The 18483-nt window shown below is 38.5% G+C and overlaps 1 protein-coding gene across 8 annotated transcripts in view; it reads left to right on the forward strand.

The window, feature by feature from the left end:
• BCAS3 (BCAS3 microtubule associated cell migration factor) overlaps positions 1–18483 on the forward strand; it is a 372464-nt gene that overhangs the window by 96408 nt on the left and 257573 nt on the right. For all 8 annotated transcript variants that reach the window (XM_074922814.1, XM_074922816.1, XM_074922821.1 and 5 more), the window contains exon 14: positions 12812–12945. In XM_074922814.1, coding sequence (XP_074778915.1) covers positions 12812–12945 — 134 coding nt within the window. The remainder of the gene's footprint in view (positions 1–12811; positions 12946–18483) is intronic.

Here is an 18483-nt window from a genome sequence, read left to right on the forward strand (position 1 = left end):
TAAACACGTGTTTTACCCAAAGGCTGCCTTTTCCTAGAGAAACTGAAAGAGAAAAGGAAGTTGCGCTTTTTCTTTTTTTTAAGGCATAACTAATAAATCACAATTTTTACTTTCCATGTTTGAGATTTTTGATTCTAATAAAAACAGGGAAGATACTGATACAATCAACTTTTTGGATGAAATTACTGTATTTTGTGATTGTAAAACTTCTGTCTGTCTGTTGCCTGAGAAAAGTGCTTTCTGGCTAAGGAGATTTTTATCACTGATACCTAGATGTTCTCCAGCACTAAAGGTTTTAGTTAACAAATGCGTAACCAAATTTAGCTGGTTTCTTTTTATGTCTAGGAGAATATTTTATCATCAACTGTTGGTATTCCAGTTACAAACAAAATTTACTGTATGTCAAAATTATTGATCATTGCACAGGTTAATCGTGGGTTTTGGCAAGCTTTTTGTATGATATCTAGGTGATAGCTGTGGTTTATAGGTTAAATTTTAGATGGTTGGTGACAGTTTTAATGAACGATTTAAAGTCATATTCATTTTATTGTCTCTAACATAATTCCGTTCTGTGCAATTCACTAGTTAATGGATAGTCTGTTCATTTATCTAGTGCATGGGTCAATAAGTTTCTTTCTGCTCTCCCAGTAGAGGGGAGGCAGGGCCAGATCCTCTCTAGCTTGCAAAGGCAGGGATGTTTTCTATCACTTGCTCTCCCTGACATACCCGTTGTGGGATCACAGTTTTAAGAGCAATCCCACAAGCGAAGGATGCCGCAGGAATGCACGCAGGCAGCGTGTGCTGTGTGCGCTGCCTTCCCTCCCAGGCAACACTAGCTTTATTTTGCCCCCCCCCCCCCCCCCCTTTTTTTTTTTTTTTTTTTTTTTTAAAAATACTGACTTCATAAGACAGAAGGGAAGTTACAGCCTACTTGAATTTTACAGTGATCTACGCCTTGGCATATGCTGCAGAAGGAGAATTTCCTATGAAAACTAGGTAGAAATGCCATTTGTTGCCTGTTACAGTTAATGTGTACGGTTCAGTGGCAGAAATTGTCTCAGTCAGGATTGCGGCGGAGTCAGCGGCGGTGAGGCAAGAAGAGAATGTGCTTTATAAAACTGAGAAATCTCCACGCTTTCTGGCTGCTGGATTCATGCAGCAGTTCTGTAAGTGGGTGTTAGGGTGAATAACCTCGGTGTCTGAAGTAAAATCCCCCGCCTCCAGTTGAACTCTGGTAGCATTCTTCCAGGCAGTACACTGTGTTTCTGCCAGGTTGCTGAGATACTTCTCAGCCCTTATAGAAATTTGAGACGGTTAATTTTTGTTCTTAAAGCTGGCACCATTCCTTACAAACATTTAGAGGGATGCCAGCTATCCACAGTGGTGACTAATCACACGGCTCTATTTCCTTTGATTTTATGTATTCTCTTACGCTGTTGAGTTGGGATAGTCTTACCCAAGGAAAGAACAATTTCTGGCTTATCCTAAGAAACAGCACCAGTCTATCCTTTGCTGAAAATAAACTATATAAATCAGACTTTCACTGGGCTAACATACTTACCTGTTGTTTTTAACCTTTACTCAGAAGGGTAATTTGCAAGCTTCATACTGATTGCTATAATGCTCTTTGGTCGTGAGGTCTTAAGGATGCGTAAGTGGAACGTGAGAACACGTATATATGTCATTTTTGCAATCTATAAAGTAAAGTGTAGAGAAATTATCCCTAAGTTTTAGATATGTCAACTAATTCTGAGTCTTGTTACTCAGTTACAGAGTTTGGTTTTGGAGGATGATAGGGCATCTCTTACTGTTCCGTCCATCTTCAGCGGGAACTGCCGTGCTCTTCTTCCTCTGTAGCTCTGCTTTCTCTAGAAGCCTCAAGTTATACAAACGTAGTGAATCATTTTGGAAGTTAGCAACTGAGGCAAGCAGAACGGGAAATTGTACTTAGGTCAATCCCTCTTTTTCACCTGTGATAATTGGTAGTGCAGAATCTGAGGTGGTCACAGCCTCCTGCTCTTCCCCAGGCGCTGCGGGCACTGGGGTTACAGCGGGCTGCTGGTCAGGTGCGTGGGCCTTCTCCTTCCTCTCTTCTGTGGGGCGTTTGGCACAGCCTTTGACATGAATTCCTTCAAAAAGTCATAGTTGCATAGTAACTGTGATAGTACAAGCCAGTAACTTATTACAGGACTGCAGGACCTCCCAGTTTCAGTTTTTTCCTTTTGCTGTTGAGCTAGGACTAGCCAACTGGGACTTGGACTATAGCGTTGGACACTGCTGATGAGCAGCAGAGCTGACATTTCTTTGCTCTTCCTCCTTGTTACTGGGAACATACATACAAATGTAACTATCACTTGTATTTGTTTTGGAAATTTGCTTAAGAGCAGGTTAGCACATCTATGTGAAGTTTGTTTAAATCTTACTTCTTACTGTAACTACAAGGTTTGCACCTTGTTTCTCAGTTAGGCTGGGAAGTCTTCACTGCCAAGAACTGTATCTACAAAAAATCCAGTAGGTGGCTGTGGGTAGCCAGGAAAGATGAGAATTATCCTGTATTTGAATTTTTTCAGAGGTTGTACCTCAATTGTCAATTTGTTAAGGCAAGTAACTAGACTTACAGCCTCTGAAAAGGACATTTTGTTACAAAAACATAGTGGTGGTCTTCTGTTGGGACAATGTTTTTCAATAAAAGCTTTACTCTACCTGTCTTAAATGTAGACATAGAAGTGTTTGTCAGCTGCAGGGTTCTGTCAGGGCTTCTTGCCGTTTCAGAGGGAGTGACAAATGCAATATTTTTTGGTACAGGCCCCTAAAACCAAACTGAAAATAGGATAATTTTGTAAAACATTACTGTAGTGGTAGCTAAGCACACCTTCAATTTGACAGCAGCACCAACTTTTAACTTGGTGGGATGGGGGAGGTCCTTTGTAATATACATTACTTAGATATATTGCATAGAGAAGTGTAAATTCATACAGCTACCTTGCAAGTTCAGAATGGGATGCGTTCTTGGACCAAAATAGCTTCTGCATAAGGCAGGAAAGAAAGATACAGGATGTAAAATTTGATGCTGACAGAGTTAAGGACAAGGTGGCAAGAAAGATTCCAAAGAAAGAGGTTTAGAGAGGAAGAAAGGAGATGACAGTGAACAAGAAGTGAGAGACTTTTCAAGCTGTGGTAGTTGACTGAACAAATTTTATTTATTATATATTATTTATTTTTATTTTTTTATTTATTACTGGCGTAGTTCCAGCAGTGCAGGGGAAAGGGGATAGAAGAGATGTTTGCAAGCAGTATAGAAAACAAAGAGCAGAAATCAAAGCTAGGGGTGCGACTTCAGTTGATTAGAAGAGGACAGGTTAAAAAGAAGGGTATGTTGCAAAGGAACTGCAAGAACTTCAAACTTTTAATATTAGGGATTGAAAGCTAATTTTAGGAAAACTGAAGGGCTGAGAAGCTGTCACTCACTCGAGGTCATGCGGTAACTCGGTGCCAGGGAAGAATATTACACAGGATCCCTGATCTGAATCCATTGCTGAAACCAGTGAATGACACGTCAAATTCAGTCCACTTCTGTACTTTGATGTTGTTGTTGTTTAATTATAGTAATTTTAATGTTAAAGAGAGAAGCTATTCAGATAAGATACCAAATTAGTAAACAGCTAAAAAATGGTGCTGTTTTATAAATATCTGGGGTTTTCCTTTTAAATGTGGTAAATAAATGATCTGCTTTCCAGAAGTGTTACTCCTGCCAGCTTAGCAGCTGAGAGCTGTGAAGTGCAACACATCTAAAATTTTAAATAATTACGCTTCCTTGGCTACAAAAGAGTTTTTCCATCCATTAATAACGAGAAAATTAATGTTGGGCCAGCAGTAAAACAGATTAAACTGTATACCCCTTTGGATGCCTGACTGCACCTTTAACGGACCTGAAATTCCCCTGATTATTTAAATGTTCTATATTGAAATGTGATGGTGGCCTTGAGTTAATAGTTAAAGAGGTTTAAATTGGAATGTCTCTGCAGAAGTTTTTCCCATTGATCAGAGCAAGCGGGCAGAAAAATACCTTATGTGCTTGTTGGGAAGCATTGATGGTGCCTCACAGATTAACAGAAATTTTTTCTTTCCGTTTTTCCTACCTAAGGTATACAATCAGCCTTTGATTAAACTTGTAGATTGTTTGAGGCTTGGAGATACCTTTTATAGTGGCAAGTGCTGTATAAGCTAAATTATTGCAGTACTGATACGGCTGCAACCAACACCTCGCCTGTGCTTGGACTTTTATAAGGAGTGCAACTCCCTTCTCAAATTTACAAGATTAATCTTGTTCTGGAACATCACCTTCCTGGACGTGTCATCTAGAGTAAAATGAGCTGGAATTATTTAATGACAGAATAATTCCTTATTTTTTCTCTGTTTATTTTGAGGGTTTGGGTTTTTTTATTTTGACTTGAACTACTGCCTTTGAAGACAAATGTATTAAAATTAACGTAACGGCATCGTATTTGGTGAATTGCAGTTACAAAGTCTCTATATCACATATGCTGGGCCAGAAGGTGAGAAATAATTTATGATCTATGGCTTGCTAGCATTGCTTTATGGTTTGTTTGCGAAGGAAAAGTGTCAGCATTGGAATTTTTTAGCAGCAAAAACGTAAATAGGAGGACTTGGCAGAGAGGAGAAAATCTAGTCTGTTTTAACAGAAAGTAGGCTTTGAATCATGACAAATTGTCTCTTCACTGTGATTAGCCAGTTTGACATCAATGCAAATGCCCTTTTCATGAAATAATTTCAATGCTGTTTTCTTCTGTACTTTTTAATACCAATGGTGTACATTCTGCGCTGCCTTTTTCTTTTCTTTTTTTTTTCCCCCTCCTTCTTAAATGCTTCCCTACAGGAAACTGATTTTCATTTCATAGAAATACCTGCCTAGAGCATTTCCTACCTGAAGGGTGGGATACTTTAAGATACACTGAAAACTTAAGAAATTCTCGATAATTTAAATCCTCTGTTAAATAACTGCTACATTTCAGATAGCTATGATTTAGTTTAGTATTGTTTAAAACCAGTCTTAAATAAAATCACGGTTTGTTTTCTATGAGTTTCACCCTGGAAGCACCCTGAACATGGTCTTGAACCTGAGAAGAAACGCCTATGAAATCCTGTCATCAGTGCCATATAGCATCATGTTACTTGTGTGGAAGAAACGTATTTACAAGAGGGCCAGTGTTGTAATTTGCATTATTTCTCCTATTTTTAAATTTCAGAACTATATGATTATCAATAGCTTAAATCCATTCCTACTTTACTTTTTAGCAAATTTCCAGGTTCATATTTTTTTCTAATTTTAAGTATTTAACCTATTATCTCCAAAGAAATTTATTCCCAAATCAGGTTTTAATAGTAGTTAGTGGCAGAAGTTGCTAGCAGGTTTGAATAGAATCCATTTCCTATTTTGAAGATCTGATATTTGAGGAGAGGGAGAAGATAGGAAATGTTTGTCTGTTATCATCAAATTGATGTCTTCATGCAAATAAGATTCTGTACTGCTGGAGAAGTGTGATTCAATCATTGCGCTTCAGCACCTACCTTTTGCTGCAGCCAGAAGTCATACATAAATAATTGATTTCCATCTATGTACCGTTTATAAGCTTTTTTCATTTCTACCAAAAAGTCTTGCTGTGATAAGAGCCCTTGAGGAGGATGGTCTTAGGCTTCTTATCTCCTTCAGCAGGTCCTGTGTCTGTAAATTTTTCTAACTACTTCAGTAATTTTCATAGTTTCCTATTCCTCGCTTCTAAGAGAAAAATAGTATTAGGGTCTTAGTTTCTTTAAGCATTAAGGATGTACAGTTGTCCTAATCGAACATCATCCATGGTTGTTTTCTACGCTACTTCAGAAAATGTCACAGTTTATTGAAGGATGGTTCTTTAGCCACTTTTTTATGATCATCTTTTTAGAGAAATTTTAGTTAGCTTTTTATAGAAATTTTACGTTTTGTGAAAATTTGTCAAATTTGCAGGTAAATGGGGCAAATTTTAATATGATGCTGAATATATTGAAAAAACCTGTGGGCGCGCTCATAAATGTTGATTTGTTGGGTATCACTATTGTTGAATGTACTGTTTTGATACATGGTATCTATATACATTATATATAGATAAATCTATATATAGATTTATAATTCTAAAATACATTAAAATTTTTGTTGGAACATTCATGTCGCACAGCAGGGACTGTTAACGAGTCGCTAAATTCCTTTCAGATTAAAAATGTACAACTGTATAAAAAGGGTAAAACTGTTTCCCATCTTGAGGTTAGTGGCAAAAGCTCTGTAGACTTCAGGGAGGTCAGGATTTTACCCTCTCTCTGTCACATTTACTTTATTGTTATTCCAATGAAAAGAGAAGAACATGATGATATGTTTCAGCAGTAAAAATGTTTACTGCAGTCTCTGCAACTAACAAACCCCAAAACACTAACTTAACCGTGGTGGCTGTGGATTCGTATCCCTTTTGGAGGAATGGCAAGCAGGGTTAAAAGAAAAGGGAGTCGGTTCCCTTTGATCTTTTGCCCTCATTTACTCAGCTGCCCTCAGTGTGTGTCCTTTAGTTTTGGGACGGAGAAGCCCGTCCTAATAAAGTTTTAGGATCTGTTGGGCCATCAGCTGTAGTCAGTTAGTGTTTGAAACTGGCGGTTGGTTTTTATTATATAAAGCATGCTGTTGAGCCATCCATTGGACGTGGCAAATGTCTGACAGTTTCCAAACGTCCACCCCAAGCTCCAATATTTGGATTAAAGATATAGTTGTCCTAAGCGTGTTACAGTGTATAGAGATCTCCAGAGTACAGTCATAGATGATTATTTATTCACAAAATATTTTTTTTTCTTCCTTTTCTTTTGACTTGCTGGGTCTTTTTAAATACATTTAAAAAAATATTTTGGATATCTTGCTGTACTCATGTTTATGGTGAATTTTGTTGTTAAGTTCAGATTTTCCTTATTTTGTTAAGTTTTTTTGAGACCAAATTTTGTAACTATGGCATATGTGCCACACTTGGAAGTATACGTGCCTCAGTAGTACAAATATTTGGCTGTATTTTGGTTAGCCTCAGAGAGAAGTGAAGTGAATAGAAATAAAGCTACTGCTCATAGATCGGGTCGCATGTTTTGTAAAACCATGGACCATTGTCACATCTTAACAAGATAAGTACACAACTGATATTGCAAGAGAGCTGCAGTGGAACAGGGATCTGTAGGATGAGCCTGCAGACAGTGGGAACGTTGAGCGAAACGCGTGTGGACGGAATCAGGAGCGACTGGAAGTCAGCGCGGTTCCACTGAACTCTCCGATCCTGTAATTTGGAAACCTACAAAGCATAATATTAACGTTGCACGGTATCTGTGCTCATATTTAAAAAAATTAAATCTGAGTTGTTCTTTTGTTTCTTTTTATCACTTTTGGTGTAAATAGTGTATTTATGCAGTGGCTCTGCAGGTCTCCGTGGCTATGCGTGCATGGCAATGGAAGAGCTGCATTCCTACATTAAGTATATCCGTGAACGTATGTTTCCTCCATGCAGATGTATGCCTGCTTTCCTAACATTTGTGCCCTTGGTGTTTTTAAAACAAATCCGACACAGCTTGAACGTGTTGAGCTCTTCAGTGTGTAATTACAGAATGACATTGTTTTGGAAGGCGGAAAAAACCTTCTGTTCCTCTGAAAGATGGCATTATTTAAAGTGAAGTTCCTCTTGAAACTTAAACCCAAGGTGAAATTGTGTCTACTTCATTTGTATGCATATAATAAACAACTATGCAATTAGATAGGTGTTATAAATAGGATGTGGTGGAGATGCTTAGGCTGCTCAGGTTTCCTAGATTTTATAGCAAGTACCCAACTGAGATTTGCTGCTCTCTAATTTTGCCGTTTGGGCTAACCAGCTGACGCCTAGTTGAAAAGAGTTATGTTCCTACAAGGCCACAGAAGCCTTAGTATTCCGTCTCCGTCTCCTTCGGATTGTGGAGAACTCTGTGTACCATCAGCAACTCCAATCCCACCCTTTTAGGCCAACCCTCATCTATCAAACCCAGGCTGAGAGCGAGTGAGAGGAAGCTCCCAGATAAACATACAGCAGCGCCTAAACTCCTAATCACTCTGGGCTTCCGCTTCCAGGCCCTATAATTAGAAGTCCTTCTTTTCCTTGTATTCCCAGTTGACGCAAATGCTTTTTGTGGCTTGGCACCTCATTTAGGGCGTGGGCTTAGTTTATGGCCAGGCCAGAGTCTGGTTTAGTCTTCTGATACTGCATAAATAGCTCTTAACCCACAGTCTACATCTGTACTAGTTTTTCCTTTTATGCATATATTCTCTGTATTTTTTAACGTTTCTGTCCTGAAAGAAGCTTATTATTTCCCAAACAGAACGCATGAAAAGTAGGAAGCTGTAAATTAGGGCAAATGTGTCTGTCAGTTAAAACAAAGCTTCAGTAATTTTTTTCCGTCTAGGATATCTTTTCCTCTTAAACTGGGTTTTAATCATCTCCGTGGATTTGAAAAACCTCACAGTAAAACAGTCGTTAATTTAACGTAGCTGCACTCCTCATATTATGGAGAAGCAAAATCAGGATTTTTGCAGCGAGATACATACTAAGTAATATCTGTTTTACACATAAATTTCCACTGGGTTCTGCCTATGCAAGAGTTTCAATTGATTTCAGATGTTATCTGTTAAACAGGGATTAATGCCAGTTTGAAAAACAAGCAGGAAATCCTTGAGAATTATTCACTTTTCATCTATGATTATTCATACATAAAGTACATCATAAGAGAAAACATTTTGAACTGAACTTGTGACAGCTTTAACCCATATTTCCGTCTAAACAACTTTTTGGGAAAACTGTCACAAGGTCTTTTAGAAAGCTGAGTTGAAGTTTCCTGCACTTGAAAGTGAAAGTGAGGTAACGACCAAGATTCAAGTTCACGTTTCTCTCCTGGGATTAGGTATTTCTGCTGAGGGGTGCAGCAGCCTTTTGTTACAGGGAGCCGGGGAGAGACGCGAAATGGCTGAGCTGTCATAATTGAAAACTGTGATTCTTCAGTGTGAAGTAATGAGAGCTGGAAAGTCCCACACCAAAACCCAAGTCAAATGTTCTAAACCAGCAGTGATTTACTGTTTGAATAACAGTAGTAAGAAAGATATTTCAAAACGCTGTTTTATAAATACATGTTCTTTCACATCTGTGGTATTGTGCTTGGGACCTCGGTGTTGATACAAGTTCTGCAAGTCTATATTTGTATTTCAAATGCAAATGTGAGTATGAAAGGTCCTCCTTTAACTTACTGAAAAATTGTCGCTAATATAGGCGAAGGGCCTGTTTTTCCTCAGCTTTCATTTAATAAAATGCATTTATTCTAAACAGTGACAGACAGCAGGATTTTAGATTAGGCGTGCAAAATTGCCAAATCAGATACCACCCATCTTTCTATTTTTAAGCTAATTCCTTTCCACCCACGAATGTATTATCTTTCACCTCTGTACTCCTTGAAGTTAGGAAAACCAGAAAAAAACCACCAACCCCCAAAAAAACACAAAACCCAAAGGCAACGCACATTTCTATGGAACCAAGAACTATGTAGATCATATGGAACTGATCAGACCTGCAGATAGGCGAGCGCATTTCATGGCTCCCTTTGCTCGGACGCGGTGTGTGTCGTCAGAGAACAAGCAGGTAACGCCGTATGCTTTACGGGTTTGTGTGACATATGGTGTGGTGTATGGTCCCAAAGTGAGCGCTCTAGCACTGCCCTGCTCGGGTTAAGTAGAGATTACAGATTTGGGAAAAAAATCTTTGTGAGGAGAAGGGCAAAATTCTATCACGTCTGCGTACTGTGGGGTTTATTGCACCATCCGCAGACACCTGCGTTTCTAGCCAATATTGGAAACGAGATACTGGTTAGCTAAACAACCGATAGATTTGATGGACAACGCACTATGGTAATTCCTGTGTTTTCACTGGCTCATGATTATTATGCAGCTTTCTGTCTCCAGCTTCCAGACAGATTTTTGGCTCGTTTAAAGTTTTTTTTACGATCTTCATTGCACTGTGCCATGTGATGGGATACACATGAAGAATGCTGTGCTCAGATCTCCGGGTGCACTCAGCTCTGTGTATGTATTTATAAAAGACTTCTAGCACTTTGGGGGAAGAAAAAAAATAATCTAGGTTTGCTGAGGCCGTCTGTTCACTGTTGAGAGAAACCTTATGTATTCATCTCTTCCAGCTTCTCCAAAGGTCCTTTCCATCTGGAATAAGAGAGAGCTCAAAAGCACCAAGAGCACACTGAATTTGTAGATAAAGCTATCTAATGCGTGAGGAGAGGCAATCGTGGGAATAGAGAAAATAAATCCTTACTGTGTTGAATCAGATCTTTTGGAATATCCTTGCTCCAGTAATAGTGGCAGCCTAATTCTTCGCACAAACCCCTATTTGCTTCCACGTTTCTCCACTGGAAACGCTATATATTATTGAGGACCGCACACTTCACTAGAAGGGAAGTGTATTTTGTGATGTTTCAGAACAGAATTAATGCAAATTATGTGCATAATCCCACACTAAAGACTTGGCTGACTTGCACTTGAGCAACTTTAGCTGTATTTCCTATCAACACAGTCACTACAAATCAAGGAAATTGCCAGTTAAGCCAACATTAACATCCAGACCAACCTCAACTCACATGCCTTACCGCCCAAACATAATACCCAAATGCACTCACGGATTTCTTAGCTCCATAACAAACTCTTTCATTTCTAACACTCGGAATCGAGGTAACAGCCTGTAAATGTAAAAGTATGTCTACTGGAGGGAATCTTGCTGAGGTCAGACGTAAGATTTTGCATTTGTGTGATTTTGAGGAAATGGCTGTGTGCAGTGTGGGTGGGCTCGCGCTCTGTCCAAGCCCTACCAGCCTCAGTGGTCAAGCTAAGAAGGAAACTTGTAGGCAATTTTGTCTCTAAATGCAATTTGTATTCCTCTCTGATTTTTATACCTTACTGCTGGTGGGCCTTATGTCTTGAAAGTACTTGTTTACCTTCACAAGATCCTTATTTTGTAAGAATTTTGCTCGCTTGAAGCCTGCGGTGATGCTCTGTTGTCCTGTTCGGAGGCTTCAGGACTGGGCTGTTCCTCCTGGGAGCTGAGACCTGAGCTCACAAACCTGCTTCGGCCTCGGAGGAGGAAGAGGCACTGGGGAGTGACACTGGGCCCAGAAGGGCAAGGCTTTGGCTGCTGAAATTGTTCCATTTGGACTTAAGGGAAGGGGCATTCTGGGACTGCCAAGGAGGGAAAACTCTCAGGATATCAATCTAGTGATGTTGTAACAGTAGTTCCGTAGAAAAGTTATTTAAATTTAGTCTTTACTTAGAGAGTGTTTCTCTGCTGCTTAGTATACAAGAGGGGTTTTTTTTTCCAGTTTAATTCTAAAATTTTAAAAGTGGCATCTGCTGTTGGACCTCAGTGGTAACGTGTGAGAGCTTTCAGACTTGTACTGTATGTATTTGTTTAGCAGCAGTGAGCAGAAGAGGGAAAGGTGAATTGTGGAGCCATCTGTAAATAAACTGAAAAAGTGAACTCTCCTTTACGACAGAAATAGGATAATCCTTTATCCTTTGAATAGGCGTTGTGAAAAATGTGGAGACCTAAGTTTTCTTCCTGAAGGATAAAAGATTTCATTTATGCTTTATCTGGAGAATCAGCACAACTGACCTATGTGGAAATTCCTGCTTTTCTTTAATAGATGGGTACCTTGAAAATTACTTAAAGGCACTTCAATGTAGCTATTAGACTCCTAAAATAACTTTATACTTGATGTTAATTAAATGTTGGAGGATTACTTTGGGTGATAACTTCTTAAATTTCATTAATACGCATGGTGATACGGACATTTTTATACAGAAAAATAAATCTGGTTTGTTTACTGTAGGTCTAAATTCTGCCACAATGCCTTACTTTTCTTACATGTAAAAAAAAGACTTATTTTTTGTTATAAAAGCTGAAACTTTTATGGCATATTTACTTTAAATATGTTTGTAAATGTTTAAAAACTGTGTTACGGACTGACATATAGTGGGAGAAACAAGTAAACAGCGTATATAAGTTACTGTGATTCTGCTGATCTTCTAATTTAATCATTTCAATACATCCATCAGTGACCTGTTTTCAATGAAGTTAGTACCTAATTTAATATTTCACTTGGAAGCTCTCAACTCTGATTTGCTGCCTTTCAAGCAATAAATCAGACAGTTTCTTACGTGTACATTTATAAGAAAGATGCTTCTTCAGGATTGTTTTTGGTATGGGTTGTTTTGGCTGGGTTTTGATAATGTCTCTTCTTGCAAAAATTATTATTGTGGAAATACTGGTCTTTTTTTATACTGGCTCGTTCTCAGTGAAGAGCATTTTGGGGTCTCGCTCTAACATTCAGCACTTCGGTGCTTCATCTTGGTCACACAAGTTCTCAACTTTAGTAGGAATATTCCCAGATTTTTCAGTTGGCTTTTATAGATTTGTATTGTAATACTTAAGCAGTAATACTGTTAATATGATTTCAGTTGAAGCTCTGATTCATTTTTTATGAAGCTAATCCTTTCAATTCAGTAATTTTCTGCAACTGTTTTCTTTTGTTTCCAGAAAACAAAATGTAAGCCACGCTAGCTTTTTTAGATAGAGATTCTTAAGCCTCTTCTTTCGCAGTGATTAATCTCTTGTGCTTTTGTGTTTCTTTTTTCTTTTTTTTTTTTTTTTTTACCCAGGGATGTTGCTGGTCACTACTGACACATTAGGCCATGATTTCCATGTTTTTCAAATACTGACACATCCTTGGTCATCATCACAAAGTGCCGTCCATCATTTGTATACACTTCACAGGGGAGAGACTGAAGCCAAAGTAAGTTAAAACTATTTGCTGAAGAATAATCCCCGGACACCTTATACATTTTGTGTATGTTGGCACTTTAATGTTTGTTTCAGCACACAAAGAGCCTTTCTTATGTTATAGCCACAGAAAGGATAAGAGCACAGCGTTTAACCTGGACAATAATAAATTCTTGCCCTTTACAATGAGGTGCTGTCAGATTTATTCAGATATGACACTACCTCCAAAGAGCCCAGATTATTAGCTGTGTTTGTACTTAACCTTTTCTCATGTAACATGTTAAACATTTGTCTAGTGCCCGTGAAGCAACTGTCAGGGTTTGCTTGACTTCGGTGGTAAAAGCCAAAGCCAGACAATTGAAGAGCTGAAGGGAAGAGTTAATCAAAAGACTGTGATTAACTTTTCATCTGCACTTCAGCAAAGTGGGGGAACCTGTTGGAGACTGTAGTGATACGTATTTAACTTCCCAGTTTAAAAATCCCACTGTTAAAGATGGAAGAGTAAATTAGGCTATTAGCATAGGGTGAAAAAGTCTGAAATTATATTTTTCAAAATGCTCAATAAACTGATTTACTGATAAAGTGGAAAAAAATGAGAGATCACTTTTGCTTGCACTGCTGTGATAGAAGCAGTGCAGCGTGTTGTGCTCGAATCCTTCACTGCAATGCTTTTAGGCATCAGGAGAGCCTCACCTTTGTAGCACTGAGTAACTGTTGAAGAACCTGTTTTAAATACATAAATAAAAATGTCACCACAGGGTAAGAAATGAGTATTGCACTTGCTGATGCAATTACACACTGAAAGCACAGACTTGTGACAGTCTGGCAGATGTAAACTAGTGTGACAGAGAGAAGCCTCAGGCGCTGTGATTATGACCCTGACACTGCAAGCTTGGATTATTGTGGTACCGTGATTATAGTTCCTTCAAACCATTTTTTTTTTTTTCCTATGAGTTGTGCAGTTTCCCTTAAGTTTTTTGCCTTACCTTTGTAACAAGTAGAATCTGAAAGTTTTATTTAACGTAGTCATAGTTGATAACGCTTCAATACATGTGAATTTTTGAATTGCTGGTAGTTTAAATACTCTAAAACTTTGCTGCTACCATTCTGGTAAAGCATAATTACTATTAGGTGTAATGGTTTACTATAGGAAAGAATAACCAATCTGGAAAGAGAGGAAATTAGGCAAAACTGCCCATATGGGATAACATATGTAGTACTTACAGGTAATTTTTATAAAATAAAGAGCCTTGAGATCTGTGTCACACAGTGATACATCTACTCTGTCACCTATCCGAGCATGTACTATAACGTGTTTAGTGCTTTAGAGCTGTATTTGTTCTATTTTCCTACAAAAAATGGGAACTAACCTATAATCTATTGAAAACCAAAGCATAGGACTCCAGTCACTAGGAACAAAGATGATGTTCTGGTTTTTACAACTGATAAATTTGTTTTGAAGGCATACATTGGAAAGCAAACATAACATGTTTTAGAGAACAGACCCGACTGATGGATGTTTTTTGGGATATAGTATTAACATCTCTGTGAAAGCATTGCATTAAAATTCTCAGAATCAACATAGTAAAGTTTTTTTCCTAGTTGGCCACACAGTTTTCATTTGGGATGTGAACAGTATAGCTTTTGGAATAGTATAAAACAGAGAAAATTCGAACCAGTCTGAGGTGTATTGGTGGATTTCACAGCTCCCTTGATAATTAAACTATCCAACATCTCATTGGTACCTGTGATTCTCAGTACACATCTGTCATTTTAAATATTTACATAATATGATGGATGGTTTTACTTTTTCTTTTGGAATAACAGGACTTGTAGTTGTTTAGTGAGAAGAATAGTATATGGTGTTGCTTTTTTGTTCCATAAATTTCATGTATGAGTGGCATTAGACAAGAATTAGGAGACTGTTCAATTTAAAATTCTCAATGCAGATATTCTGAGACACACACTGGAAGTTTCTGTACCTCCTCTCTTGCTTAGAATAGTATTTCTACGTTTACAACCAGACTGTATTCTTTTTCCCCCTGGTTTAAAGCTAACTGTGAATCAAGACCAATGGTCTTAAAGGTCACCTTCTGTGCTGGAGCTATAAAAAGTCCTAATTTATGTTGATGGACATGAGTGATTATCAGTGTCAAAATTTGTTTAGCTGGTGCCCATTATAAATTGTTTAAACATCATCATGATGTCCTTGTTACATGTGGTATTTTAATATCCATACTGAAATAATCTGCTTTCGTACGTGAGATTCTGGCCGACAGGGCTTCAGCACACATTTCCCAAAATACCCTTCTTTCACAGTGTGATGCATGATTTTTCTTTTCTTGCTTTATGATCCATTAGCATGTTTCTTGCAAATCCTTATTACTGATATAAGACCATTTAGTTCATGGACAAAGAACTGGTGCGTTGGTAGTGTTTTATTATAAAAGTTTCACGTGCTGTGTCTGAGTGGCTGTGTCTCAGCTCCTGGACACACAAAAGTTCCTTCTGTGAGATTTGCTGCTTCTGCACAAATTGACTTCACATGAGTAGTACACTGTAAAACCAATTTTTCCAAGAGGTGTTGCATCTGCTCTGTGGAATACTTGGCATACCAGTTCTGCTCTGGAAACAGAAATGTGGGAACCATATATATTGGTGTTCAAATATTGACAGGTATGTCTGGTGTTACAGCAATGTTTGAATTGTAATTTCACCCAGTTTGGAATATCAGCCCTGGAGTATCCCCTTTCGCAGGGCTGCAGGATTCCCAGTCTCTGTTTTACCTTGTCTTTAGTGGTTGGAGGGCAGACCAGTAGCTTGGTATTTCTCATCTGTCTCCTAAGAGAAGGTGACAGCAAGTCTCCTCTGTCATTTGTATACAGAAGCATCTTAAGTGGATTAAGTTGCTTAATGTATATTAAAGAAAAAGAAGCAAGTGTTGTGATTTAATAATGGTGTTTTCTGATCGATTCACTGCAATCAAGCAGTGTCTCTAAGTCACCCACATGTCCTTCCTCTACTCAGTCAGACATATTAGCTATACGGTTACTTTCATTTAATAAAACTAAAGAATATATGCTCCATCATGCATGAATTTGTCTAAATTCCAGACAGATTCTGGTTTGGGGTTGAGAAATTTCAGTCTCAAAGACCGTTTCTACCTTTTCCTGACCATTTCTGAAATACAGAGACTGATTGGAAAGCCATCTGTAGGGGTTTTGTCTCCTTTCGTGGACATCAGGATCCTGTCCTTAGCCAACGCAGAATTTGCACTAGGTATTTGCAATGAGTTGGCCACTTCTACAAGACTGCGTCACTGAAATCATACCATTAATGAACGGGATAAAATAGAGACTTTATACTTTGATTTTAATACGGCGTGTTGTATTTGCATTGGCAGTCTATCCCGATAGCTTTACTTTACACTATTTGTAACATTTCTGCTGGATGGAGAAGAAGGGGGTGAGGCTGTTCCAGGTTCCTCCACAAGATAAGCTTTCCCAGGACTGAAATGTTGCTCCCAGCAGATTGTGCTGCTATTCCATATATATTCAATATATGATCATAGGCCCTTTCTGAACAGCCGGCGGTCATTTGTCCCTCGACCGTTGTCCAAAGGCGCCTGCTAGCCATCTCCCAGGTTTTTTTCTTAGTGTTCTTCTTTTGAGGGCTTGTCTGCCCTGCCAGCCCGCTTGGTGTTGGCATCATGATGCTGAGGGAGACTGAGGCACCGGGCTTGGTAAGGTAGGGATTTTTGAGCTTGCATTTCCCTGGATACAGAGCTAAGGGTAACTAATAATATTCTCCCTGGCTGTTCACAGCTAATCTTCATAACATGGTTTTCCTTCTCTCTGCATGCTTTGAACAATGAAACAGTGTTACTGAGTTTCACAGTGGTGTTATTGCAAGTCTATGATGTGTTTGCTGACTTGGAGCAGCAAATATAGGACGAAGCCTTATCTGCTGAATAAAACATTGAGTTGGGACTGTGAAGATCACTCGTTTCCTAACAAAGCCACTGACTTTTTTGTGTGACTCAGATGAAGATGGGTTAAGATGGAAAGCGGACCTCTTGTCTCACAAGGGAATTGTGAGAACGACGACCATGAAAGAATATGAAATGCTCTCAGATAGTTTGTTGGTTCGAGGGATGTGAGTCCCAAGGTCACACACAACATGAAGAGTTACTTTTTGCAAACACAGACAGAAGTCACTGTTTCAGTTAAACTGGGTTAGAATCTTTTAGTCTGTAAGTGTCACGTACGCCTTAGAATTATATTTTCTTAGTTAAGAGAACAAAAAACATTCTGTTTGATGTGCTGGGTTACATCATGAAGGTTCATTGCAAGCACTGGTTGTATTTAGCCATACCAGGGAGGGCACTGAAGCTCTCGGAGAATCCGTGTTTGCACAATTCAGCTGTAAAGGGGAAGAATGTGCATGTGTATGTGGTGCACATTTTGGTTAAGGATACATTTTCTTGTCCTGCAGCTCTTGCATTGTGAATCGACACTTACTGCACTCATATTTTTACCCAAGAGCGTTTCGGAGGGTTTTTAATAAAAGGTATAGCATGTTCTGAACCGAGGAAGCTCATTTGCTAGCAGATGAAAGTTAGACTGTCACCTGATGATCCTTTCACTTTGATCTGAAATTGTAAACAGAAAAAAAAAAATCCCTGAAAACAGTATTATCTCAACCTAGAACAAATAAACGTAATGATAGCATCAGTGGGCTGGTGGCCAGAGTCCTCTGTAATCTTTTACGCTGTCAGACTTTTGTTATTCTGACTCTCAAGCTGCTGTTATAACTGACTTCAGTCAGCATAGGTAAACAGAGGGCATGATAAAAACATTCCAGCATGGGCTGCCACAGAACATGTGCAATTTTACGCTTTTCTAGGGAATGCGTGAAGGTTTTTGTGACGTGATTTCATAGAGACTGGTCAAGGTTGTGTCACGTACCACGTCCAGGTAGTGAAACATCGGAATATTGTACAAACATCTGATGTAAACCTCCAGGGTTAATAGAAATTTCTTCCTATCTTTTGACATACTTATGTCGTTGCAATTACTGAAATAGTCTCTGGAAGAGAGACTTTATTATTTCTAGGAAAGAATCTGGGGACAGTCTTGAAATAATAAAGATTGATTTAGGGAAGTTGCTCAGTCTTTGATGAAAGCAGACAATAAGAAACTGCTGCAATTAGAAATAGCTTAACTATCTTGAGGAGACGGAGCTCTAAGCAGAGTGGCGTTTGCAATTTCAGTTATTAATAGAGAGCAGCTACTCTGGCTGAAGGACCCTACATGAATGTCTCACTGTGCCCAGATTCTGCCGTTGTTTTTATACAAAATTGAAATCAGTTTTGACGACTCAGAGAGACAGAGTTGAGTCTGTGTGGGTCTAATAAATCATATTGTTTAGTTCATGATTTCATTATTTTTTCATTTCTGTTTGTTGCTACATTATTTCCTTAATTTTCTCAACCAAAAATAATTCAAATACAGACCAGTTTTCTAATTTATGTTGACCCTTATCTCCTCAG

The sequence above is a fragment of the Athene noctua genome, chromosome 19 (genome assembly GCF_965140245.1).
Source record: "Athene noctua chromosome 19, bAthNoc1.hap1.1, whole genome shotgun sequence".
In the NCBI taxonomy this organism is placed as follows: Eukaryota; Metazoa; Chordata; class Aves; order Strigiformes; family Strigidae; genus Athene; species Athene noctua.